The sequence below is a fragment of the Haemorhous mexicanus genome, chromosome 31 (assembly GCF_027477595.1).
Source record: "Haemorhous mexicanus isolate bHaeMex1 chromosome 31, bHaeMex1.pri, whole genome shotgun sequence".
NCBI lineage: Eukaryota > Metazoa > Chordata > Aves > Passeriformes > Fringillidae > Haemorhous > Haemorhous mexicanus.
This window is the reverse complement of record NC_082371.1, coordinates 4,020,135-4,046,153: the sequence shown is the minus strand read 5'-3', so window position 1 is coordinate 4,046,153 and position 26,019 is coordinate 4,020,135. Positions and strand designations below refer to the sequence as shown.

General features: G+C 51.4%; 3 protein-coding genes and 1 long non-coding RNA gene across 10 annotated transcripts; 3 read left to right on the top strand and 1 right to left on the bottom strand.

Moving 5' to 3' along the window:
- The first annotated feature begins 72 nt into the window (after window positions 1-72).
- On the top strand, window positions 73-2,548 carry LOC132340199 (proline-rich protein 9-like). The gene is made up of 2 exons (XM_059871046.1): window positions 73-226; window positions 1,586-2,548. The coding sequence occupies exon 2, from the start codon at window positions 1,639-1,641 to the stop codon at window positions 2,182-2,184; it is 546 nt and encodes a 181-aa protein (XP_059727029.1). The 5' UTR covers window positions 73-226; window positions 1,586-1,638; the 3' UTR covers window positions 2,185-2,548.
- Window positions 2,549-4,856: 2,308 nt separating this feature from the next.
- Window positions 4,857-6,492, top strand: LOC132340252 (uncharacterized). Its single transcript, XR_009489820.1, has 2 exons — window positions 4,857-5,051; window positions 6,099-6,492. It is a non-coding gene; the product is annotated as an uncharacterized LOC132340252 (long non-coding RNA).
- Window positions 6,493-6,908: 416 nt separating this feature from the next.
- Window positions 6,909-10,966, bottom strand: LOC132340179 (titin-like). Its single transcript, XM_059871020.1, has 2 exons — window positions 10,868-10,966; window positions 6,909-8,957 (listed from the first exon to the last, which is right to left on the bottom strand). The coding sequence occupies exon 2, from the start codon at window positions 8,933-8,935 to the stop codon at window positions 7,799-7,801; it is 1,137 nt and encodes a 378-aa protein (XP_059727003.1). The 5' UTR covers window positions 8,936-8,957; window positions 10,868-10,966; the 3' UTR covers window positions 6,909-7,798.
- On the top strand, window positions 8,954-25,047 carry LOC132340172 (keratinocyte proline-rich protein-like). 7 transcript variants are annotated; one of them, XM_059871004.1, is made up of 4 exons: window positions 8,954-9,560; window positions 12,153-12,245; window positions 14,176-14,412; window positions 23,033-25,047. In XM_059871004.1, the coding sequence occupies exon 4, from the start codon at window positions 23,053-23,055 to the stop codon at window positions 24,700-24,702; it is 1,650 nt and encodes a 549-aa protein (XP_059726987.1). In that variant the 5' UTR covers window positions 8,954-9,560; window positions 12,153-12,245; window positions 14,176-14,412; window positions 23,033-23,052; the 3' UTR covers window positions 24,703-25,047. The 7 variants fall into 7 exon arrangements, with proteins under 7 accessions (XP_059726987.1, XP_059726984.1, XP_059726985.1 ...); XM_059871001.1 differs by having other exon boundaries at window positions 11,496-12,245; XM_059871002.1 differs by having other exon boundaries at window positions 11,496-13,653.
- The last annotated feature ends 972 nt before the right edge of the window (window positions 25,048-26,019 follow it).

Genomic DNA, 26,019 nt, shown 5'->3' with positions numbered 1-26,019 from the left:
TCACCTGCTTTCCTGGAAGAGGGCTTCCACCAAAAATTAGGATGCAAACAAACATGCAAAGCATGTGGAGGTGGAGCCTGCCGGGGCACTTTGTGGTCAGCTGTCCATCCCCCTGGGCTCCCGCGTTTCCGGAGCTGACGCCACTCCGGCCGTATAAAAGGTTTGGGTTCCGAGGCTCCCGCCAGTTCCTTTGGCTTCTCCGTCGCTCGCCAGGACCAGTGACCCGGTAAGTCCTCCTTGGCTTTATCAGGGAATTTTTATCAGGATATCTCGTGGAAAAGAGAGCTCACTCCAGGTCTCGGGAGAGCTTCGCTCCTGTGCTTCTCTTCTGGGATTTGTCCTGGAATTGGGGATTTTATTTAGGGTTTGCTCTGCCCAGAAGGAGCTTGGAGAAGTCACCTCGTCCAGAACTGCAGCTGCTTCTCCTCCTCCCTCCTGTTCCATCCTGGTTCATTTGCTCCTGCCTCATTAAGGCTGGGAATTAAATAAATTAATGGATGCTGTGGAGCAGCTCCTGGGACTTCTTCCTGGGTGGGAAGAGGCTCCATCCAGAAGGAGGCAACTGCAGAATTCCTGCAGGCAAAGCCGGGGGAGACCTCTGGGAGAAGCCAAGAGGAGGAAACGAGCTGGAAATGGGAGCTGCAGCCTCTGGGCCAGCCCTTCCCTCGCGGATGGATGAGCCCCATTAATCCCCCCAGAAATTCCAGTGACGTCCCAGGATCTGGAGGATCATCAGGATGGGAGAGCTGGGAATGTTCAGCCTCTGGAGACCTCAGGTCCAGGATCTGCAGGGGCTCCAGGGAAGCTGGAGAGGGACTCTTCCTCAGGAACTGCAGGGGCAGGACACAGGAAATGGGTTTACACTGATATATGGGAAATGTAGGTTGGATATTGGGAAGAAACTGTGAGGGCCCAGGTTATTCCATGGATTCCTCATCCCTGGAAGTGTCCAAGGCCAGGTTGGACAGGTCTTGCAGCAACGTGCTCTGGGCTGGAGGGCGATGATCTTTGAGATCCCTCCCAACCCAAACCATCCCATGATTCCATGGGATAATGGCAGGATCTGTGGCCTCTGGGTTTTGTGGTTGGGAATTCCCAGCCTGAGGGACGTGCCCGGGTGGGCGTGAGGATCTGACAAGGAAGAGACGAGCCCTGGAACATCTGCTGATGGAACTGGGAATAGCAGGACCTGGAGTATTTTTGTCTTATGGCTTCTACAAAGTTGGCAATCCCATAAAATTCGGGATTTGTGGCTCAAGGCTTCCTAACAGGTTCCCAATGAAGGAAGGGGCTCTCTGGCAGCGTTAATTCCATGAAAACCCTGGGATTGTCCCAGACTGCAGTGCTCACAACGCTGAGCTCACAGATTTGATCCCTGCAGGAACCGTTCCCTGAAAAGCTGGACTTGATGAGATCCTTGTGGGTCCCTTCCAGCTCCAGAACCCAGGAATCCTGGACACAGGATCTTTTCCTAACATTCCTTTCCTCAGCCGAGCACGAACACACCGAGAGCTCACACCGCGAACCGCGCCTCGTTAAGCACGCACCGATATCCTGATCTTTTCTTTTTTTGTCTCTTTCCCAGCTTTTTCCCAGCTTTTTCCCAGCTCTCTCCTGCTGCCCCAGCACCTCCCCGAGATGTCCTACTACTACGAGCAGTGCAAGCAGCCCTGCCTGCCCCCTCCCTGCCTGCAGAAGTGCGTCAAGTGCCCGGAGCCCTGCGCCACCCAGTGCGTCGAGGTCTGCCAGGCCCCCTGTGCCACCCAGTGCGCCACCACCTGTGCCACCCAGTGCGTGGAGCCCTGTGCCACCCAGTGTGCCACCAGCTGCGCCCCGCAGTGCGTGGACGTCTGCGCCAAGCCTTGCTCCAGCCAGTGCGTGGAGGTCTGCGCCCCGCAGTGCGCGGACGTCTGTGCCACCCAGTGTGCCACCAGCTGTGCCCCTCAGTGCGTGGACGTCTGTGCCACCCAGTGTGCCACCAGCTGTGCCCCTCAGTGCGTGGACGTCTGTGCCACCCAGTGCTCCACCAGCTGCGCCCCGCAGTGCGTGGACGTCTGCCCCGCCCAGTGCCCCGAGCCCTGTGCCACCAAGTGCGTGGAGCAGTGCCAGGCCGAGGTTTGCAGCACCAAGTGCGTGGAGTCGTGTGAGGCCGTGTGCCTGGAGCCCTGCTCCCGCCCCTGCTGATCCCCTGGCGGGCCTGGCCCCGATGGCGGCTCCGGTGACCGGCGAGGAGCCAGAGCCGCGGGTTCGGGATGGAAAACACGGCGCAGACCCATCGGCAACGCAACACCCTGCTCTGATCGTCCCACCTCGTCTTCGTCCTGGGAAACGTTTCCTCTCTGAGTGCTCCCTGTGTTTTCACCTCTGCTCCTGCCACGCCAGCGTTTTCCCGCTGGTATTCCCAATATTTTAGCGTTGGGAATCCCAGGAAGCGCTGTCAGCAGCTGGTGGGGGAAGGTGTCGATGCTTTTCCCCTCCCCTTCTCCTCTTGTCTCTTCTCAGTCTTGTAAATTCTCTGTGCAGCAATAAAAAATGACCATCGATGGCACCAGCTGTCTTTTGTCTTTTCTCTCCCCATTTCCACGACTTCAGACCCCCAAAATATCTTCCCGAATTTCTGTTTTCAAAGCGGCTGGGGAGGGTTTTGGCCTAAAAAAAAAACATTTTAATGTGGAGAAATTCCTACTAATTTGACAAGGAAATCATTGTCTGGTCAATTCTTTTCTGAGAGATGCTTGAAATTATTGGTAGAAATTTGGTTTTCAGAGAGAATTTTGGTCTTCACAGCCTGGGATTTTGGAAGGCGAATTTAAGTGGAAGAAAGCCTTAAATTAATTAAGGAATTGAACGCCTGGAAGGCACAGTTTAAAATAAATTTAAATAATTATATTTTAATAAATAAATAAACATTGCAACAAATGAATACATTTTAAATAATTTTAATAAAGGCTCCTCCACCTTTATTCTGGAGAAGTTTGAGGCTGAAGGTGACCCCGTGGTCTGGAGGGAGTTAACCCATTAAAACCCCCAAATTTCAGAGATAAATCTCCCACTGTGTCCCGGGCTGTGCCTGTGGCTTTCTTCACCTCTGGCTCCGTGCTGGCCACGCCATTTCCAGGTCTGGGAATGCTGAAATCGCTCCCCACCTACCCCCTCATTAGGGGAAGGGTGGGGAGCATCTAATCTGGAGAAGAAAAGAGAGATATTTCTGTTCGGGGGCGTGCCGACGGCGTTTCCAAATCGCCTTTTTAATGGGCAGGTGGGGAGGCGAGGAGCAGGTTCCTCTTTGTGTCCCTGGCTGTCGACAGCAGGAGGTGACACCAGGAGGTGACACCCTCAGGTGGGGATGGTGGCAGGCAAAAAAAACACAGCTGGGGAAGGCAAACACCCGAGCACAGCCGAGAGGCAAAGCTGGAGCAGGAATTCTCCCAGAAAATTGGGTGGGGAAGTGAGGAATCAGCACCTCGAGTTCCTCCGTGGAATTTGAGGATCCAGGCTCTGCCTCAGGAGCCCCTCGGAGGTGACACTTGTGTGGCATGGAAAAGGTGTCAGGAACCAGGGAGAACAACCCCACACCTGGGCCAGGAATTCCCAGGAAATTGGATGGGGGGAATGAGGAATCTGCACCTCAAATTCCTCCCGAGGAACCCAAATCCTCGAGGATCCAAGCTCTGCCCTGGAGGTGCCACTTTTGTGTCATCCTGGGGGCATGGAAAAGGTTTTGGTCAGGAATCATGGAAAAAACCCCAACCCCTCCACCTGAACACACCTGGACTGGATATTCCCAGGAAAACTGATGGGGAAATGAGGAATTTGTGCCTCAAATTCCTCCAGATTGTTGGGGCTCCAAGCTCTTGGAGGCCTGGAAAAGGTTTAAACCATGAATCATGGAAAAGGTTTAAATCAGGAATCACATGGAGCTCCTTCCCCCCATGAGTCACCTGATTCTGGACCATCTCCATCCATCACCTGTGCCTGAAAATGGAATGTTTCCATTTCCCTGGGAACAGGCAGCACCTGGAAAATCCTGGAGGGACCTGCTGTGCTCCCAACATTTCCTGTGGCCGAGCCCTGACGCACCAGCTGTGGTCAGCGCTGGGAATTGCTGGAATTCCCGGGATATTTGCAATAAATTCGGGATATTTCATCAGGCTCCAGGTGGAGGAGCCTGGAAAATCTTCCTGATTTCTTGGGGGGGCAAAAATAATAAAAAAAAAAGTTTCATTCTTGTTTTGGGGATGGGAATTAGAGGAGGGAAACAGCAAAATCCAGAACCAAGCTGGGATCTGGTGCCTTTCCAGGTTCCAAACTGGGATCTGGTGCCTTTCCAGGTTCCAAACTGGGATCCTGGTACCTTTCCAGGTTCCAAACTGGGATCTGGTGCCTTTCCAGGTTCCAAACTGGGATCTGGTTCCTTTCCAGGTTCCAAACTGGGATCTGGTGCCTTTCCAGGTTCCAAACTGGGATCTGGTGCCTTTCCAAGTTCCAAACTGGGATCTGGTTCCTTTCCAGGTTCCAAGCTGGGATCTGGTTCCTTTCCAAGTTCCAAACTGGGATCCTGGTACCTTTCCAGGTTCCAAGCTGGGATCTGGTGCCTTTCCCAGGAGACAGGACAAATTCCCAACCCCACTCAGACTTCCCCAGGTGCTCCCAGCCTAAATTACCCCTAAAACTCATTCCCAAGTGGATGTGAGCTGTCCCAGCTGCCGGTTCCTTGCGGGATCTCTGCCTGGGCCGGGGACGGTGCGAATTATTAAGAAATTATTAATGAATTATTAACAAATCACCCCGCCATGAGCAGCCCTGGGTGTGCCCTGGGTGAAGAACACCCAGTCCCCCGCAGGCGGGAGAGGAGGGAATCTCCCAAAGCCGGGCTTTGACTGAGGTCCAGGAGGTGGGAGCGGAGCCGGTTCCGGTTGTGAAAGATTCTGGTCACCGAGTTTAATCCGGAGGCATCGGCCCTTCCTGAGGGATATAAAAGCTGCTCCTCGGGGGAGCTCCACACCCGCAGCGGCTCCTCCTGAGCTCCCTCCTCCAGCAGGACGCTCCAGGTGAGTCCTTCCCTGCCCCTCTCGCTGCCCAGCTGAGGCGTTGGTGCCCCAGGCTGGGAAAAATTGGATTTTCCGCCCTTTTTTTCCCCAAACTGGGGTTGTCTCCCCCCAAAAATCCCACCTGCCACGTGTGGAAAACCATAGTATAGAGTTTTGGGGGTTTTGAGGCTCCAGCTGGTGGTTTGGGACTCTTTGGGTCAGGACTGTGATGATTTTTCTGGGATTGATAACAATCCTGTGGATTACCAAAGGTTGGCACCCATGGGCAGATGGAGGAACAGCTTCCCGGATTTCTGGGGATCCTGGTTGGGTTTCCTTGGATCAAATCCTCAACCCACCTGAATTTCACGGCCCTGGGTGTGGCTCCTGCTCTGGGGAGTCTCAAGGAGCCGGGGCAGAGGCGCAGTGGTTCCAAAAATTGGGATTGGTATCAAATATTGGGAATATTATCAAATGTTGGGAATATTATCAAATATTGGGATTGGCATCCAATACTGGGATTGTTATCAAAGGATTTTTCCCTGCCAAAACTCCCAATCCTGAGATTTTTCCCAGTTTTCTGCTCCTCTCTGGCTGCTTTTCTTGGAGCTTCTCCTTGAGTTCAGCTTTCCTCCAAATCCAGTTTTTTTTCCTGAGCTTTTTAAAGTCGAGATTCCCAGGAAAAAAGGAGCAGAGAAAAGGAAGGAAAGCCCCTGGTGCCGTTTGTCTCCTCTCCAGCTCTGCAGCCTTTCCCTGGCTTTGTTAGGCTGGGTTTTGCCTCTGATCCTCGGTTTAGGCACAGCTGCTCCCTGATCCCTCAGCAGGGCAACCAATCCTGCAGGGATTGGGATGGGATCCAAAAAAACCCCAATAAGGGACGGGAAGCAACTCCCCAAAATTCAGATTTCAGGGATTTAATCCCAGGAGCTGCCTGCTTTGGGACTGGGATTAAGTTTAAATCAGCGGGGTCGCTCTCGAAGCCGAGGCAGCGCCCGGAACCTCAACACCCCAAAAAGGCGAATTTAAGCCTAAAAAGGGCTGGGTTCTCTCGGTGCTCTTGAATTCCAGGACCCATCCCAGGATGTCCCAGCAGCAGAAGCAGCCGCAGCAGATCCCGGCCCAGTGCCAGCAGAAGTGTGGGGCCCTTCCCAAGGGGGTCCAGCAAAGCCAGGCCTCCAAAGGCCAGGCCCAGGCGGCCGTGAAGAGCCTCCCCCAGCAGCAGCAGCAGCAGCAGCAGTGCTCCAAGCAGAAGTAGGAGCCATCCAAATCCCAAATCCTGCTTTTCCCACCTCTCCTGGCTCCCGGGAACGCCTCCAGACCTGCAGCCAGCTGCTTCGCTTGCCAGAAGTTACCTCATGACGAGATGCGCTTAATTAGGTTTCAAAAATGATAAATGGACGGCGGGGCTGGTTTTAATTCCGAGTTTAATTTGGGATGTGGTGCAATAAAATGATGGAATGACCTGGTGGTTGCTGCCTGGTGTTTTTCTTGGGGCTCCTCTCCCGCTTTCCCTTCTCCTCCTCTTTCATTTTCCCCTGAAATACCAACTTTAGGCACACACAAACCCCGGCTTTTGCAAGCTGAGCCTCCTCTCCATCTGAATCAGGAGAAGCCGTTGAAAATCCCCAAAACTTGATTTAAAAATTGCCACAATTTGGTACAAAAATTCCCAAAACTTGGTATAAAGATTCCCACAATTTGATTTTAAAAAATCCCCAAAGCTTGATATGAAAGCCCCCCAAAACTCAGTATAAAACTTCCCAAAACTTGATTTTAAAATCCCCAAAACTTGGTATAAACCCCCCCATAATTTGGTACAAACATCCCCACAATTTCATTTAAAAAAACCCCACGACCAGGAACAAAAATTCCTCAAGCTCGGTACTGAAAGTCGCTTTTATTGTGGAATTTTCACAGTGAAATAAATCCTGGATCCAACAGCAGCCGAAAACAATCACGAGACAAAGTCCCAAACCCCGACGGGTGGCGAAACATTCCCGGCTGGAATTCCTCCTTTATCCCGTCTGCGCCACGCCCGGGGTTAATCCCTTCCCAAACATGTCTGGAGTGGAGTTAATGAGCCATAAATTTGGGTAATTACGGAATATTCACGGCCTGACCTGTTCTTTGACACCTCCGAGGAAATTCAAGGGGAGAGCGAGCTCGGATTTATCCTGAAATTCTTCCTTTTCTCCCCTCAGTCCCAAAGGATTCTTTTTAATTCCACCCAAGTCGGACCTATCCTAAAAATCTTCTTTTTTTTCTCCCTCAGTCCCAAAGGATTATTTTTTATTCAGCGCTAATTCCCGACTGGGGAAGTTTGGAGCGTTTTGGCGGCAGATTCCGCACGAAATCCGATTCTTTGGAGGGAAAAACTTCCCAAATTCCAGGCGGGAGCTGGAATCAGGGGGGAAAGGCAGGAAAAAGGGGATGAGCTCTTCCCTGGATTTGGGGCTTTTTGTTTTTTTAATTCATTAACTTGCTCCATGATTCTTTTCTGGGGGGGCTTTTTGGGCATTCCAAAGCCGCGGGATTGGGGGAAAAGGGCAGGAATTTGGGAAGGGGAGCTACAACCCTGCTGGAAAAGCATTCCCGACGGGAATTCCCTGCTGTTAGTAAAGGACAAGGCGTTAGCGGGAGGGGCGGCTGGAAGGAATTCCTGACAAAAGCTCTGCAGGGGTTAAAAAAAACCAACCACAACAACAACAAAAAGGCTTGGAAAAACCTCTGGATTCGGGGAGAAAATCCCCGGGATCGGGATTTTCCCTCTATTTCTGCCACGGGCCGGGCTGCTCCAGCTGCTGCTCCAGGGGAGGGAATTTCTCGGGAAGGGAGCGCTGCTCCGGGATCTCCTGGAATTCCTGCTTTTCCTGGGAACACGGGATGGGCTCTGAGATCTCCTGGAATTCCTGCTTTTCCTGGGAACACGGGATGGGCTCTGAGATCTCCTGGAATTCCTGCTTTTCCTGAGAACAGGGGATGGGCTCTGAGATCTGGAATTCCTGCTTTTCCTGGAAAGATGGGGTGGGCTCTGAGATCTCCTGGAATTCCTGCTTTTCTTGGAAAGATGGGATGTGCTCTGGGATCTCCTGGAATTCCTGCTTTTCCTGGGAACAGGGGGTGGGCTCTGGGACTGGGATGGGGACAGGGCTGTCCTTGCATTCCTGTTTTTCCGGGATGGACACCGGGATTTCCTGGAATTCCTGCTTTTCCTGGGAACACGGGGCTGGTTCAGGGATGGAAACCGGGATGGGGACAGGGCTGTCCTTGCATTCCTGTTTTTCTGGGATGGACACCGGGATTTCCTTGCATTCCTGCTTTTCTTGGGAGCACGGGGCAGGGTCAGGGACGGACACCGGGATTTCCTTGCGCTCCTGTTTTTCTGGGACGGACACCGGGATTTCCTTGCGCTCCTGTTTTTCTGGGACGGACACCGGGATTTCCTTGCGCTCCTGTTTTTCTGGGATGGACACCGGGATTTCCTTGCGCTCCTGTTTTTCCGGGATGGACACCGGGATTTCCTTGCATTCCTGTTTTTCCGGGATGGACACCGGGATTTCCTGGCGCTGCTGCTTCTCCTGGGCGCAGGGAACGGGAACGGGAACCGGGATCTCCTTGACCTCCTGCTTCGGTTCCGGGCAGGATTTCTCTTCCAGGCGCGGAGCAGGTTCGGGGGTCGGCAATTCCCGGGGGAATTGGGTTTGCTGCTCCTGGGGCACGGCAGCTTCCCCTTTTCCCGGTTCTGGGATCGCCTTTTCCGGGAATTTCGCCGCTGCCGGGAGCGGCTCGGGGCAGGGGGAGGGCACCGGGATTTGGGGATGCTCCGGGCTCTGTTTTGGGGCGGTTTTACCCAACCCGGGGGGGAGCTGCAGCTCCTGCTTGATTTGCATCTGGTTCAGAGACATCTCTGCGGGAAAACGGGATCACCTGGGGAAAAAAAAAAGTGGGAATTTCTTGTGTTACCGGGACGAGGGTGACGCAATTCTGGAAAACGTGTTAAAATTCAACAAAGCCGAGTTTTCCTGTTCTGCCCTTGGCTTCCCGAGCCTAAACCCAAATATTTCAGGACGTTTGGTGCGCCAGAATAAAAAGAAGAATATAAATGTGGGGCCAAGGGGGTGTTTTGGGCTGCTAAACCCGAAATAATTCCTGCTTTTCCCCCTCGATTTTCAGCTTTTCCTTGGAATTTGGAACGCCAGGGGAGGTTTCTCCAGGCTCCGGCGAGCTGAGGGTTAAATTCCCAGGAGAGAGCTCCTCCTCCCGCTCCGGTCTCACCCTGCTCCGGGTGACAATGCCGAAGGTTTGGGTGACCCTGGAAGGGTCCCTGGGAGGGAATTGCCGGGGATAAAGCGTCCCCGAGGTCGGGGATTGTCACCGCTGTCCCCTCTGAGTCAGAGCGGGCAGCGCGGATTTCTCCTCCCGGACAATTTGGGGACAATTTGGGGACAATTTTGTGGTCGCTGAAGGCTCGCCGGGACCTCGGGAATTCCTGCGCTGCCGCTTTTTAAAATCCCAGGGCAGGAGTGAAAGGTGAGAATTCCAAAAGGGATTTGAACTCCCCAAGGCAGAGAGAGGGAAAATTCCTCCTCCCTTCCCCGGGGGGGTCCCAGCTCCTCTCACAGCCAATTCCTTCCTCTCTTCCCTTTTATTATCATTATTATTTTTTTAACATCTGATAAGACCTTGATTAACTAATTAATTAATTAAGATCTTGCTCCTGACATGGATGAGGCGGCACACGGGGAATATTTTCACTCCTTGTCTCCCTGCAGCGCCCTCTTGCTCCCAAATTTGCCTCTTTCCAAGGAATTCCTGGGTGAAATGGAAGTTTGCGAAATATTTTGGTTATAAAATCACAGGAAAATCAGTTTGGCAGGAGAGGGTTTGGTGTCCTTCCCTGGAGGGAGGAGATTCGCCCTCAAACCAACGGAATTCCATCTGATCCGTGCCTCAGGTAGGGTCTAATTTAGGGTTTAATTACCCTCAGATTTAGGCTCGGTCTTAATTTGCCTTCCAGTGCCATTTCCAGGCTGCCCCAACGCCCACAAATTCCCTCCTTTCCAGGAACCCTCCACGTATCCCAAGGCGCCAAACCCAACCCTTCCTGAAAGGCAGAACCCCAGATATCCCCCCAAAAATTGGGATTCTCAATCCCAAAATATCGGGATTCTCAATCCCAAATATCCCCTCCAAAATCTCAGAAGTTTGAATCCCAAACCTCTCCAAAAATCCCAGGATTCCCAGTCCCAAATATCCCCCCAAAAATCTTGATATTCTCAATTCCAAACCTCCCCAAAAATCTCGATATTCTCAATCCCAAACCTCCCCAAAAATCTTGATGTTCTCAATCCCAAACCTCCCCAAAAATCTCGATATTCTCAATCCCAAACCTCCCCAAAAATCTTGATGTTCTCAATCCCAAACCTCCCCAAAAATCTCGATATTCTCAATCCCAAACCTCCCCAAAAATCTCGATATTCTCAATCCCAAATCTCCCCAGAAATCTCGATATTCTCAATCCCAAACCTCCCCAAAAATCTCGATATTCTCAATCCCAAATCTCCCCAGAAATATCAGAGTTCTGAATCCCAAACCTCCCTGAGGAACCTCGGGATCCCCAATCCCAAAGCTCCCTGAGGAACCTCGGGATCCCCAATCCCAAAGCTCCCTGAGGAACCTCGGGATCCCCAATCCCAAAGCTCCCTGAGGAACCTCGGGATCCCCAATCCCAAAGCTCCCTGAGGAACCTCGGGATCCCCAATCCCAAAGCTCCCTGAGGAACCTCGGGATCCCCAATCCCAAAGCTCCCTGAGGAACCTCGGGGTTCCGGGACTCACCCAGCCGGTGCCGAGGGAGCAGCGGGAGCGGAGTGGATGCTGCAGAGGGGAGATTTGGGATCTTTTATAGGGTTTGGAAGCCCTGCCTTCTGGGAATGAGTCCTCCTGGCTGATGAGCTCATTCTTTCACAAGAACCTTGCCCGGCCGGGTTTTACACGTAGGCACTTTCCAGAGAGGATTCTGAGTTCGTTCCCCTGACTAATCCCGCTGAACCGTGGGATTTCTCCCTGGATAAAGGTCAGAGCCTTGGGATCATGGAGTCATTGGAGACCCCGTTGAGGTTTGGGGGCTTGGTGGGGTTTGGTGCCACCTCAACCCATCCAGGGGTCATTCCATGACTAAAACCTCCTCTGATGTCTGAAATTCCTGGGATTTATTGGGAATTCCCACCTCAACCCATCCAGGGGTCATTCCAAAGCTAGAACCCCCTCAGATGTCTGAAATTCCTGGGATTTATTGGGAATTCCCACCTCAACCCATCCAGGGGTCATTCCATGACTAAAACCTCCTCTGATGTCTGAAATTCCTGGAATTTATTGGGAATTCCCACCTCAACCCATCCAGGGGTCATTCCACAGCTAAAACCTCCCCTGGGTTTTCCTTGATTTCCCTCAAGTTTCATTTCAGTTTGGAATCACCGCGAGGTGTTTCCTGGAAATTCCAGGAATTTCCTCCTGGAAAGGGCGGTCAGGGGCTGCCCAGTGAGGTTTGGAGTTGCCACTGCTGGAAGCGTCCAAGGAATTCCTGGAAAGGGGTTGATCCATCCAAAGATGGACTTGATGATCTTGGAGGGCTTTTTCAACCTCAGCGATCCTGGAATCCTCTGGATAAATCTCATTTTCCGCAGAGATGCAGCTCTCACCCATCCAAACACAATGGAGCAGGGAGCTGAGTTCATCTCCCGGGATTTTTAATGACATCCAAGATTTTTCCCACCCAAATGGAATTCGGGGAACCGGCCCCAGAGAATTCCAGAAGGGAATTTAAAAAGGTGTTTCAGCCTAGATGTGAAATAAAGGGAACTCTGTGCCTGCAGTGCATTCCCTGAGGATTAGTGCAGGTGGAACAAAATCCAGATTTTTATGGAGCGGGAAAACCCTCTGAAATCCAATCCCAGTCCCCAAATCTCCGGGATCCATCGGGACACGGCTCCTGGAGACACCACGTCCCACCCAGACGGGAATTTCGTCACCTTTGGTCATCCCCGGCCTCTCCCGGGCTCATCTCCGCGGCTTTTCCGGAGCTTTTATCGGATCAAGATCCTGACACGATCACTTCCAACAGGCTGAGCTGGTCCCACGCCACCTCCCGGAATTCCTGGGCAGCGCCTGGAAGCGGCTGCAACTTCCTCCCTCCACAACCCTTCAGCAGCACAAGGTTGGAAAATTCCGGAATTTTCTCCCGTCCGAACAATTCCCGCTTTCCCCTGGGTCCTGCCTCGCTGCTCCCTCTGGGACAGGCTCGGTTTTAGTCTCCAGCTTTGGGAATACCCCAGCCCAAGCCCAAAGCCTGACTCAGGCCTTGCTGGTGCTCCACTGGTGCTGATTCCAAGCTGGAATTAGGGCACTTCCCAGACCTGCCCGGCTGCTTTCGAGGCAGCCTGGCGGCTGGCAGGGCTCGGAACCGAGATAAGCTCCTGGAATTGTGCCCTTCCCGCGGGGAGATGCAGGGAAGGAGATCAGAGTCCCCTCAAAACCTCGGGTTCGGCACTGCCCCGTTCCTGGAGCTGTCCGAGGAACGTTGGATGGGGCTTGGAGAGACCTGGGACAGTGGGAATTGTCCCTGGCCGTGGCAGGGGCTTGGAGCAGGGATGATCCTGAAGGTCCTTTCCAACCCAAACCATTCCATGATCCTCTGATTTTCTCGGAGTCCCTGATTTTATTATACCATGATTTCATGCTTCTGTCATTCCGCGATTCCGCGATTCCCTGCTCCTCTTAGTCCAGGATTTTCTGATTCTCTGATTCTATTATTCCACGTGATTCTGTGATCCTCTAATTCCATCACTTTGTGATTTTATGGTTCCATGATTTCCCGATTTCATGATTCCATGATTCCCTGTTTCTATTATTCCACGATTTCATCATTCCCTGATCCTGGTTTTTGCCCCGCTGAGGCCGGAGCAGCTGAGTTTGAGAGCGGACAGGGAATTTCACCACCTCCAACCTTCCACCCGAATTTTTGTGCAATATTCCCGAGGGAATTCTCCTCCTCAGGTCGGTGCTGTCCATCCCTCAGAGCCCCAGAGAGGGACAGGACACCTCCACCTGCTCGGGACATTTTTATTTCAGCAATAAATAAAGGATTTCTGGAATATTTCCGTGCCAAATTTAAACCCAGAACCTGCAACGCCCAGGGATTAAAGTCAAACACTTCCCATGGCTGGGAGGGAGAGACCTAAACCTAATCCTAAACCTAATCCTAAACCCTGTCTGGAGATCAGAAGATGTGGCCTGACCTTAAACTGGTTTGGATCCAGTCTGGAAAAGCTCCGGAGGTCACCGGGCAGCAACCTCAGCACAAAAATTGTGGATATTGCCCAAAGAGGCTCCGGAGTCAGCCCCTGGAAAGGGAGGGAACGTTTTTCCCCGAGGAGAGGTGGAATTGCTCTTCCCATCCCCGGGAATTGCACAAAAATCTATTTTTAGCCAAACCTTTGGGAAAACGACGGGAGAAACGTGAGGGAATGGAGGGAACGTGGAGCTCCCGGTCCGCCCCAAATATTCCACAAATTCCCGGGACGGCGACACCGCGGGGAAGGAAATTCCCAGCCCGGCATTCCCAGGTGGGAATGGCTGCTCCAGATCCCACAAATCCCAAATTTATCAGGGACCTCCCAGGTGATTCCCAGGAGTTATTCCAGGAGATCCAAACGGGAGCTGGTGGCTCCATCTGGGATGTCCTGGAGGCGTCTCGGTGTCTCCAAGGGTCCCGGAGCTCCTTCGCTTCACTCTGCCAAAAAAATGGATCCGAATTTTGGGAAGTGAGGACCCCTCACCCAAGACCCCATGGATGCTCCCTTGACCTTTTTTGCCACCTCAGATTTGGGGATTTTCATGGAATTCCCAGATTTTTTGGGGAGGTGAGGACCCTTCCCTCAGGACCCTAAGGATGCTCCCTCACCCTTTTTCCACCCAGGATTTGGGGAAAGGATCAGATTTTTTGGGGAGGTGAGGAGCTCCCAGAGACACCCCCTGATTTTTGCCACCCAGAATTTTGGGATTTTTGTGCAGGGATCAGATTTTTTTGGGGAGGCAAGGATCTTTCCCTCATGATTTCATGGATTCTCCCTGATTTTTTTCGCCAGGATTCGGGACCTTTGTGCACAGAGGGGAGGATCCTCGGGAACTTTTGCCCTGCCAGATTTCAGCCGTGACTCAGTAGCTGCCGAACCGGCCCGGCCTGGCCCGGGGCTCCGCAGGGTTCGGCTCCGCCCATCTCGTTGTTGTGTCCAGCTCCGGGCTGGACATCGCGGTGAACTCATCAAACAAAGGCTTAATTAGCACCTGCTGGATGGCTTAATTAGCACCTGCAGCATCTCCCGGTATCGGTCTGGAGTCTGCAGCAGCTCCTGTCCCAAACTCCCGGCACCTTTGGGGCTTCCCTGGAAGTGTCCAAGGCCCGGCTGGAGGGGCTCGGAGCCACCTGGGAGGGTGGGAATTGCCCCTGCCCATGGCAGAGGTTGGGATTTAAGGTCCCAAAACACCTGGACACCCCCAAGAGCTGCAGGATCCAAGGACTGGATCTGGAGTGTCCATGGTCTTTTCCTGGCTGTATTATTCTGCCAGGCTGGGAATGTTTGGAATGTTGGGAATGTTGGGAATGCTGAGACCCCAGAGCCCCTCCAGGATCTCCAGGGGCTCCAGGGAAGCTGGAGAGATTTTTCCTCAGGAACTGCAGGGACAGGACACAGGGAATGGGATCAGGGGGACAGAGGGGGAATTTGGGTGGGATTTTGGGGAGGAATTGTTCCCTGTGAGGGTCCCAGGGAATTCCATGGATTCCCCATCCCTGGAAGTGCCCAATTCCAGCCTGGAGCCACCAGGCACAGCAGAAGCTGTCCCATGGCAGAAGTTGGAATGAGATGATTTTTAAGATCCCTTCCAACCCAAACCATTCCATAATTCCATGATTCCTGAGCTTCCCAGGATCCAGACAACTCCTATAAAACTCTGAGTTTCCCAGCTGAGTCAGGGACTCAATTCTCCTGTAAAACCTCCCCACAAATCCCCCAAAGCTTTTGAGTCCCATTTTCGGATTTCCCAGCCTGTTCCTGAGTCCTCCTGTGCTGCTCCCTGCAAACCTCCTGCTAATTCCCAGCCTAAATTAATCCCAAATTTCTTCTGTGCTCCTTGAAAACCTCCTGCTAATTCCCAGCCTAAATTTACCCCTCATTTCCCCTGCAGGGCTCTGGCTGCCTCACTGAAACCCCACAACTCTTCCAGCAGCCATCCCATCCATGGAATCCATCCCATCCAAGAACCCAATTCCCGATTGCTTCATCCCCCTCCGGAGCTGGCTGGGGATGAACTCGCTGGAGTTCAGCCTGTCCCAGGTTTTTCCAGGACCTGCTGGAAAGTGCAGCAGCCTTGGGGTCACCCAAGGAGGAACCAGGATACAGAGCTGGGTTTCAGCCTTCCTGACCTCTTGGAAAAGGATAAAATCCCATTTTTTTTTTCCTGGAGTATCTGTGGTGCTCCTGGTGCCACTGGGAAAGGCAATTATTGGTCTTTGGGGCCAGAAACCAAAAGGATTTCTCTTGGATTTTGTCCTTTTCATGGGTTCCATGAGCCGGGCTGAGTGAATCTCTAAAAGAATTAGAATTCCAACCCTGGGCTCGCCATTTGCTCCATCCCAACACCTGCACGAGGCCAAACTCCAAATCCCAGGGTTCATTCCCTGTGGAATCCCAGCACGGAGCTGATGGATGGAGGTGCTGAGGGAGGAAAAATCGCTGCTGAAATCCCAAAAAAAGCTGAGCTTTGAGAAGTCACCGGGGTTACTCTGACCCTAAAGCCAGGCTTAACCTCCCCCGAGCCTGGCCCAGAACAAAGAGCTCCTAATTAGAGAAACCAAGAGTTAATTAAGCAATAAAACCCTTTCAGGGTGAAGCAAGAGGGACCAGGTGAGGAGTTTCATTCTCATTTTGCCCTGAGTGCTGTTAAATGGCCCAAATCGGGAATTTACTCATCATGAGAGGAGTTTTCTTGTCTGCAGCTCCTGTGCAGCTCTTTAATTACAAATTAATGAAATTAATTAAATCACTCTGAGCACGGTCCCTGCTCGTCCCCTCACGTTTCCTTTGGTCCCTGCCCTTCCCTCCCTGCCCCGTGCCTGGAATGGTGGAATGGCTTGGAATGGCTTGGAATCATGGAATTGTTTGGAACTCTAGAATGGTTTTGGAATGGTTTGGAATGGTTTTTGAATCATGGAATGGTTTGAAATGGTTTGGAATGGTTTGGAATGGTTTTGGAATAGTTTCGAATGGTTTTGGCATGGTTTCAGATGGTTTTGGAATGGTTTGGAATGGTTTTGGAATCTTGGAATGGTTTTGGAATGGTTTGGAATGGTTTGGAATGGTTTGGAATGGTTTTGGAATCATGGAATGGTTTTGGAATGGTTTGGAATGGTTTTGGAATGGTGGAATGGTTTGAAATGGTTTGGAATGGTTTGGAATCATGGAATGGTTTGAAATGGTTTGGAATGATTTTGGAATTGTGGAATGGTTTGGAATGGTTTTGGGTGGGAAGGGACCTTGAATCTCATCCAGTTCCAACCCCGGGGCAGGGACACCTTTCCCCAGCCCAGGCTGCTCCAAGCCCGGTCCAGCCTGGCCTTGGACTCTTCCAGGGATGGGAAATCCATGGAATTCCCTGGGCCAGGCCCTCCCAGGGAACAACTCCTCCCCCAACTCCCCCTCTGTCCCCCTGACCCCATTTCCTGTGTCCTGTCCCTGCAGCTCCTGAGGAAAAACCTCTCCAGCTTCCCTGGAGATCCTGGAGGGGCTCTGGGGTCCCAACATTCCCAACATTCCCAACATTCCCAACATTCCCAGCTTTTCCAGGAGTGGGAACAGGAGGCCCTGGGAGGCTGGGACAGCTCTGGTTCAGGTTTTGCCCACCGGGACCCCCAGGTCCTGCTCGGTGGGGTGGGACAATCCCGGCCCGTGCTGCTCCTTCCCAGATCCAGCGGCGAGAAGGGGCTGAGCCCAACCCGAAATGAAAACTTTTCCTGGAGACACAGAGGGAGGGAGGGAGGGAGGGACAGGGAGGATCCCAAGGGATTTTCCAGGAGCCGCCTGCGCGGGCCAATGCTGCGCTCTGGTGGTTGGGGACACTGGGGTGACACTGGGGTGACACTGGGGTGACACTCGGTCCTCTGTCCCCGGGTGGAAAAGGGACACGGAGGGGCTGGAGCAGCTGGAGAAGGTTCTGGAAAATCCTGAGGGAGCTGGAGGAGCTCAGCCTGGAGAAAAGGGGGATCCAGGGAGGATTTGGGATCTGATCCCTGGGAATGGGACAGGACAAGAGGGAACGGCCTCGAGCTGTGCCAGGGCTGGAAATTTGGGAAAATTCCTCCTGGAAAAGGGAAAAGGGCTTGGAAGGGGCTCGGGGAGGGTTGGAGTGGCCATCCCTGGAGGTGTCAGAGGAATTCCTGGACGTTTTTCTGGGTGTCCAGGTGGGGATCGAGCTTGGACTCGATGACCTTGGAATTCTTTTCAGGGATTTTGGAATTCTGCCCTTTTCACCCACCAGGTGAAGGTGGAGGAAAGGAGTTAAAGCAGGGAGGGGTTGGAGGAGGGAGGGCCCAAAAACCGCAGGAGGAGGAGGAGGAGGAGCCCGGAGGGACCTCGGGGATTCTCCACCCCACCTTGAATAAATCAGGAGGGCGGATTTGGAGGGCGAGGCGCCAGGAACGCAGAGCTCCCTCCCTGCTCCAGAAATAGAAACCCTGGCAGCAGAACAAAAGGAGAGAGAAGGGAGGGGAAAAAAAGGTGAATTTTCAATGCGTGATCCGAGGTGTTGGGTTGAAACCTCAGGAGATGGAAAATCAGCCCGGCTCCAGGAATTCCCACTTGGGAAGAAGCTGACCACCTTTCCAGGTGGAAACTCCTGCTGGTGTCCCACCTGCCCCCTCCAGGCCTGGATGAATCGATAGAAATTTATAAAAATGGGGTCTGTTTATGATTTCTGTTTATGTGGATGGGAACTGCTGGTTTTGGTCAAAGGGAGGTCCCAAACCTCCAGAAATGGGAGCTGAAAACCACGGAGGGATTGTGGCTTCAGATCAAAGCAAGGATTCCTGCAGGAGAGAGGCCACAACAGAGCCACGTCCTCCTGGTGCAGGTGGAGCCAGACACTCAGAGCTGACCAGGAAAATCTGGATTTGTTCCTGATGGAGAATTCCCGGAAAAAGGGAGGGTTTCGCCCTCTCTGCTCCTTCCCCCATGTGGGGCACAATTACCCAGAGCTCCCCAAACTTCCTGATTCATTTTCGTCTCCGAGTTATTCCGGGCCCTTTCTCCTGGCCACAAAACCCTCCTGGGTGGGGCCATTTCTCTGAGCTCACAAGAAACCACAGTTTTTAATAAAAAAAAATTAAAATATTCGGGCCCTGACCCCTCCCTGTGGGTTTGAGCTCCGTGTTGGTGTCACCAAGGCTGGGCTTTGTTTTGTCCTGGTCCCTCTGAGCTCTGCTGGAGCCAGCAGGGCCAAATTGGCCTTTTTGGGGTTTTTGTGTCATTATGAACCCATAAAAGCACTGAGCAGATTTTTAATGACTTAAAAAATCCATCTTCTCTTTTTTGAGGTTTTTCTGTGTCACTGTGAACCCCTAAAAGTGCTGAGAAGATCTTTAATGACTTAAAAAAATCTATCTTCTGTTTTTTGGGGTTGTTTTGTGTCACTGTGAACCTCTAAGAGCTCTTGAGCAGATTTTTAATGACTTAAAAAATCCATCTTCTGTTTTTGGGGTTGTTTTTTGTCACTGTGAACCCCTAAATTGCTGAACAGATTTTTAATGACTTAAAAAATCCATCTTCTGGTTTTTGGGGTTGTTTTGTGTCACTGTGAACCCCTAAGAGCACTTGAGCAGATTTTTGATGCCTTCAAAAATCCATTTCCTGGTTTTATGAGGATTTCTTTTCAGTCTCTGTGAGATAAGGAGTTGATTCAGTGAGAAACTCCCACGTGATTTTTGGAGGAAGTTTATTTCTGGGTGGCAGCCCAGCTGGTTGTGCAAGGGCTGTGCCTCACCTGTCCCGGTCACCTGAGAGTCACCAGGGCCACATTCCCGCTGCTCTGGGGACAGGTGACAGCCCCGGGACCCGCGTGGGGACACCTGGAGCCAGAGGTGACAAAAAGCTCCAGGAGCTGATGAACTTCCTCCAGCCCCGTGTGACTTCCCCAGGCATTCACCTCCCAGAGGTTAAAAAACTCCCAAACCCAGGAATTCCTTTTTTTAGCTCACTAAAGATCTGCTCAGCGCTTTCATGGGTTCATTGTGACCCAAAAAAAATCCCAAAAAATGGAGATGGATTTTTTAAGTCATTGAAAATCTGCTCAAGTGCTCTTAGGGGTTCATAGTGACACAAAAAAACCCCAAAAAACAGAAGATGGATTTTTTAAGTCATTAAAAATCTGCTCAGTGCTTTTAGGGGTTCACAGTGACAAAAAATAACCCCGAAAAACAGAAGATGGATTTTTAAAGTCATCAAAAATCTGCTCAAGTGCTCTTAGGGGTTCATTGTGACACAAAAAAACCCCAAAAAATGGAGATGGATTTTTTAAGTCATCAAAAATCTGCTCAGCACTTTTAGGGGTTCATAGTGACAAAAAAAAACCTCAAAAAAGAGAAGATGGATTTTTTAAGTCATTAAAAATCTGCTCAGCACCTTCATGGGTTCATTGTAACACAAAAAAACCTCCAAGAACAGAAGATGGATTTTTTAAGTCATCAAAAATCTGCTCAAGTGCTCTTAGGGGTTCATAGTGACACAAAAAAAACCCCAAAAAATGGAGATGGACTTTTTAAGTCATTGAAAATCTGCTCAAGTGCTCTTAGGGGTTCATAGTGACAAAAAATAACCCCAAAAACAGAGAAGATGGATTTTTAAAGTCATTAAAAATCTGCTCAGTGCTTTTATGGGTTCATAATGACACAAAAAACCCCAAAAAGGCCAATTTGGCCCTGCTGGCTCCAGCAGAGCTCAGAGGGACCAGGACAAAACAAAGCCCAGCCTTGGTGACACCAACACGGAGCTCAAACCCACAGGGAGGGGTCAGGGCCCGAATATTTTAATTTTTTTTTATTAAAAACTGTGGTTTCTTGTGAGCTCAGAGAAATGGCCCCACCCAGGAGGGTTTTGTGGCCAGGAGAAAGGGCCCCGAGTAACTCGGAGACGAAAATGAATCAGGAAGTTTGGGGAGCTCTGGGTAATTGTGCCCCACATGGGGGAAGGAGCAGAGAGGGCGAAATCCTCCTTTAATTATGGAATTCTCCATCAGGAATGAGTCCAGGAATGAATCCAGGCCCTTCCTGCTCGGAGCTGAGGGACAATTTCTCCCTGATGATCCCGAGGAGAGCTGAGAGGGACCGGGACAAAGCCGTGCCCAGCCCTGGTGACACCAACACTGAGCTGGGACCACAGGGTGGGGTTAGAACTGGAGTTCTTAATTAAAAAAATGAAGATTTTGATGGATAATGAGCTGCACCCACCTCAAGAGGGGATTTGTTTTCCCTCAGTGGATTGAAACCCACACCCAAAACTTGGCCAAACAACCCCAAAATCCGGGCCTTGCGGGGTGGATGAGATCAAACCCCAGAGCTGGAGAATCCCATGGGAAACCTGCCCCAAATCCAACAACTGGGACCACCCCATCCCTGTGGGGAAAAACCCCCGGGACAATCCATCCCTCCCCATCCAGGGCTTCCATCCCCACAAACAGCCCCGGGGCTGGGGCTGCCGCTCCGAGGATTAATTATCCCGAGGTAATTACTCTGGGAAGCTGACATGGAACCACTCATTGTCGGGGATGAGTCGGCGCCTCCGACTCACTCCGGGAGGGCCACGGGGCTTGCGGGACCCGGCGGCCCCATAAAAGCTCCGGCGGAGCCGGGACGCTCCGGTCGCCTCCGGAAGCTCTTCCCGCCCCCGGGAGCTGGGTGAGTCCGGTCCCTGAGCCTCTGGAGACGCCAGGATGGGGAATTCGGGAGGAATTCCTGATTCCCACAGTGGGGGTGGGCTGGGTGGGCTGGCTGGGAGGAGATTGCCCATCCCAGGAAGGGTCCAAGGGCAGGTGGGACGGGGTTTGGGATTGGGGATTGGGTTTGGGGAGATCTGGGGTGGGTTTGGGAAATACCAGATCGGTTTGGGGTGGGATTGGTGGATTCCAGGGAGAGATCCAGGGTGGTTTGAGGGAAAATACCAGCTTGTTTTGGGGTGGGATTGGTGGATTCCAGGGAGAGATCCGGGGTGGTTTGAGGGAAAAGAACACCTCAGTTTGGGGTGGGATTGGTGGATTCCAGGGAGGCATCTGGGATGGTTTTAGGAAAAAGAACACCTCGGTTTGGGGTGGGATTGGTGGATTCCAGGGAGAGATCCGGGGTGGTTTGAGGGAAAAGAACACCTCAGTTTGGGGTGGGATTGGTGGATTCCAGGGAGGCATCTGGGATGGTTTTAGGAAAAAGAACACCTCGGTTTGGGGTGGGATTGGTGGATTCCAGGGAGAGATCCAGGGTGGTTTTAGGAAAAAGAACACCTTGGTTTGGGGTGGGATTGGTGGATTCCAGGGAGAGATCCAGGGTGGTTTTAGGAAAAATACCAGCTCAGTTTGGGGTGGGATTGGTGGATTCCAGGGAAAGATCCGGGGTGGTTTTAGGAAAAATACCAGCTTGTTTTGGGGTGGGATTGGTGGATTCCAGGGAGGCATCTGGGATGGTTTTAGGAAAAAGAACACCTCGGTTTGGGGTGGGATTGGTGGATTCCAGGGAGAGATCCGGGGTGGTTTTAGGAAAAATACCAGCTCGTTTTGGGGTGGGATTGGTGGATTCCAGGGAGATCCAGAGTGGTTTTAGGAAAAAGAACACCTTGGTTTGGGGTGGGATTGCTGGATTCCAGGGAGAGATCCAGGGTGGTTTTAGGAAAAATACCAGATCGGTTTGGGGTGGGATTGGTGGATTCCAGGGAAAGATCCGGGGTGGTTTTAGGAAAAAGAACACCTCGGTTTGGGGTGGGACTGGTGGATTCCAGGGAGAGCATCCCCTGCAAGAAGAGGTGGTGGGAGGGACTTTCCACCAGGAGCTGGAGCGACAGGAAAAGGGGGAATGGGGTGAAAGTGAAAGTGAAGGAATTTAGGAAGGAATTGTTCCCTGTGAGAGTGAGGAGAGCCTGGCATGGGATGTTCCATGGATTTCCCATCCCTGGAAGTGTCCCAGGCCAGGCTGGGACCCAGGACAGTGGAAGGTGTCCCATCGCAGGGGTTGAGTTGGTCTTTGATGTCCTTCCCGACCCAAAGCACTCTGGGATTCTGGGATTACAAAATTCAGATTTATTCCTGATTTTCCCATATAAAAAACGCAATTTGGGACAGGATTTTAGAAGGGATTGGTTGGAATTTCTGTGCTGGAGTGGGAGAGGATTCTCGGGGTTCCCTGCTGAGTGTCTGAATCCCAGATTTGCTCCTGAAAAAGGGGGAGTTTGGGAGCGAGGGAAGTTTGTTTCGATTAATTAGATTAATTAATTAGGGGGGGTTTTGCATGCAATTCAGTGCTGAGTGTCCCCAAGTGTCCCCAAGTGTCCCAGCTTGGTTTCAGGACATGGTTCAGAGTTAAAAACGAGGGGTTGGGTCCCTCAGGTGCTGCTGGGGCCATGTTGGGATGGTGGCACAGCTGGGACGTGTCCCCAAGGTGTGGGGACCTCACCTGTCCGGGTGTCCTTGGGTGTCACCAAACAGGTGGGGAGGGACCCTAAAATTCACCTCATTCCAACCCCATTGTGTCCTCCAGGGGTCCCCAAGATGTCCCTGGGACACAAGGACTGTGACACAGCTAGGACGTGTCCCCAGGGTTTGGGGACCAGAGGTTCCCTCAGGTGTCACCAACAGGGTTGGGTTGGGAGGGACCTCAAACCTCACCTGATTCCAACCCCGTCCGTGTCCTTCCAGTCCTGCCACGTGTCCCCAAGATGTCCTGCCACCTGCACCAGCACCTCCCTCCGCCCTACCAGGACCCCGTGGCGTTGTCCCCTGGCGTCCCCTTCCCGCCTCAGCGGTGGCACTCCAGCACCTGCATCCCCCAGGCCGTGCCCGGCCAGGTGCCCCTGCAGCGGGCCATGTCCTCCAGCGTGTGCCACCAGCAGAGTGTCACCCAGGCCGTGCCACCCCGCCAGCTCCACGGACCCCCCTGCGTGCCCCAGCGCCTCCTGCAGCAGCAGATTGTCCCCAGGCGGGTGACAACGTGCGTGCCACCGCAGCAGCGCGTGACCGGCGGCGCGGGCGTCACCTGGGGAGTGCCACAGCAGGTGGGGGTGACCCGGTGCGTGCCACACCAGGTGGGGGTGACCCAGTGCGTGCCACAGCAGCTGCGGGTGCCACAGCACTGCCCGCCCGTCCCCCAGCAGCAGAAGATTGTCCCCAGGTGTGTCACCAGCTGCGGGCCGCAGCAGCACCTGACGGGCGGCGCGGGTGTCACCGGTGTCACCCAGTGCGTGCCGCAGCAGCTGCAGGTGCCACCGCCCCAGTGCGTCCCCCAGCAGCAGAAGATTGTCCCCAGGTGCGTCACCACCTGCGCGCCGCGGCCGCCGTTGGTCACCAAGGGTGTCCCGCAGCAGCAGAGTGCCACCAGGTGCGTCCCCCAGCAGTGTGTGACCAGCGTCTGTCCCCAGCAGGGTGTCCCCAGGTGTGTCACCACCTGTGTCCCCCAGCAGCGTGCGGCTCAGGGAGTCTCGTACCAGTGGGTGACAGCGCCTGTCCCCCAGCAGTGGCACAGTGTCACCGCCGGTGTCCCCCAGCAGTGGCACAGCAGGTGTGTCACCAAGTGTGTCCCGCAGCAGTGTGACACTGGCGGGGCCAGCATTTGTGTCCCCCAGCAGCAACAGAGTGGGACAATCTGTGTCCCCCAGCAAGGTGCCACCAAGTGTGTCCCCCAGCAGTGTGCCACCAAGTGTGTCCCCCAGCAAAGTGCCACCAGGTGTGTCCCCCAGCAGTGTGTCACCAAATGTGTCCCCCAGCAATATGGGACAATCTGTGTCCCCCAGCAGTGTGTGACCAAGAGTGTCACTCAACAGAGTGCCACCAAGTGTGTCCCCCAGCAGAGCGTGACCAAGTGTGTCCCCCATCAAGGTGTGGCCAAGTGCGTCCCCAAGCAAAGTGTCACCAAAGGTGTCACTCAGAAGTATGGGACAGTCTGTGTCCCCCAGCAAAGTGCCACCAAGTGTGTCCCCCAGCAAAGTGTCAAGTGTGTCCCTCAGCAGTGTGGCACAATTTGTGTCCCTCAGCAAAGTGCCACCAAGTGTGTCCCCCAGCAGTATGGGACAATTGGTGTCCCCCAGCAGAGTGCCACCAAGTGTGTCCCCCAGCAGAGTGTCACCAAGTGTGTCCCCCAGCAATATGGGACAATTGGTGTCCCCCAGCAGAGTGCCACCAAGTGTGTCCCCCAGCAGAGTGCCACCAAATGTGTCCCCCAGCAATATGGGACAATCTGTGTCCCCCAGCAGAGTGCCACCAAGTGTGTCCCCCAGCAGAGTGCCACCAGCTGTGTCCCCCAGCAGGCCGGTGGAGTGAAGATCTCCAGCCACTCCAAGAAATACTGCTCGGCCCCCAAGTGGCCCTGGTGACCCCCAGGGAGTGTGACGGGGACAATCCCTGGGAATGTGGCCACAATTCCCATTTTTTTAACCCCTGCCCCCCGCAGAGTCCCCAAACAGCAATGTCCCCAAAATGTCCCTCCTGAAGTTTTTATTCTTTGGTTGAGATAAAATCTGCAACTTGAAATGAAAACTCTTCAAAATAACAAAAGTTAGAGCAGGGTTATTTTATAAATGTTTCATTAAATTAATTAAATTTGTTATGCTGAAGATGTGCACTGAAAACAAATTTTATCTACAGAAATATATGAATATTTTACATATATATATATATGAAAACTTAAATAAACATTCTTGCCTGACCTCGGATTAAAATCTTGGGTTTCTGCCTCTTGGTGGTTTTTTAATTTAATTAAAGAAATATTTATTCAATATTATCATGATTATTTTGAATTAACATTATAAATACTTAATATTATTATATTTATTAACATCTTTATTTAACATGAAATACTTATTTAATAGAAATATTTATTAAATTGAAATGTTTATTCAATATAAAAATATTTAATTGAAATATTTAATATTGAATATTTATTTAATATTGAATATTTATTTAATATTAAATATTCATTTAATATTGAAGATTTATTTAATATTGAAGATTTATTTAGTACTGAAGATTTATTTAGTATTGAATATTTATTTAATATTGAATATTTATTTAATATTGAAGATTTATTTAATATTGAAGATTTATTTGATATTAAATATTTCTTTAATATTGAAGATTTATTTAATATTGAAGACTTATTTAGTATTGAAGATTTATTTAATATTGAAGATTTATTTAATATTGAAGATTTATTTGATATTAAATATTTCTTTAATATTGAAGATTTATTTAATATTGAAGACTTATTTAGTATTGAAGATTTATTTAATATTGAAGATTTATTTAGTATTGAAGATTTCTTTAATATTGAAGATTTCTTTAATATTGAAGATTTATTTAGTATTGAATATTTATTTAGTATTGAAGATTTAATTAGTATTGAAGATTTATTTAATATTGAAGATTTATTTAGTATTGAAGATTTCTTTAATATTGAAGATTTATTTAATATTGAAGATTTTTTTAGTATTAAATATTTCTTTAATATTGAAGATTTATTTAGTATTGAAGATTTCTTTAATATTGAAGATTTATTTCGTATTGAAGATTTATTTAATAAATCCAGCAAAATCCGGGCGGGAAGAAGCCGTGGACGAGCCCCATCATTAGGAAAACGAGCAGGAGCTCCCGAGGTGACCCGAGGGGACAGGAGGGTGTGGCCGGGTGTGGCC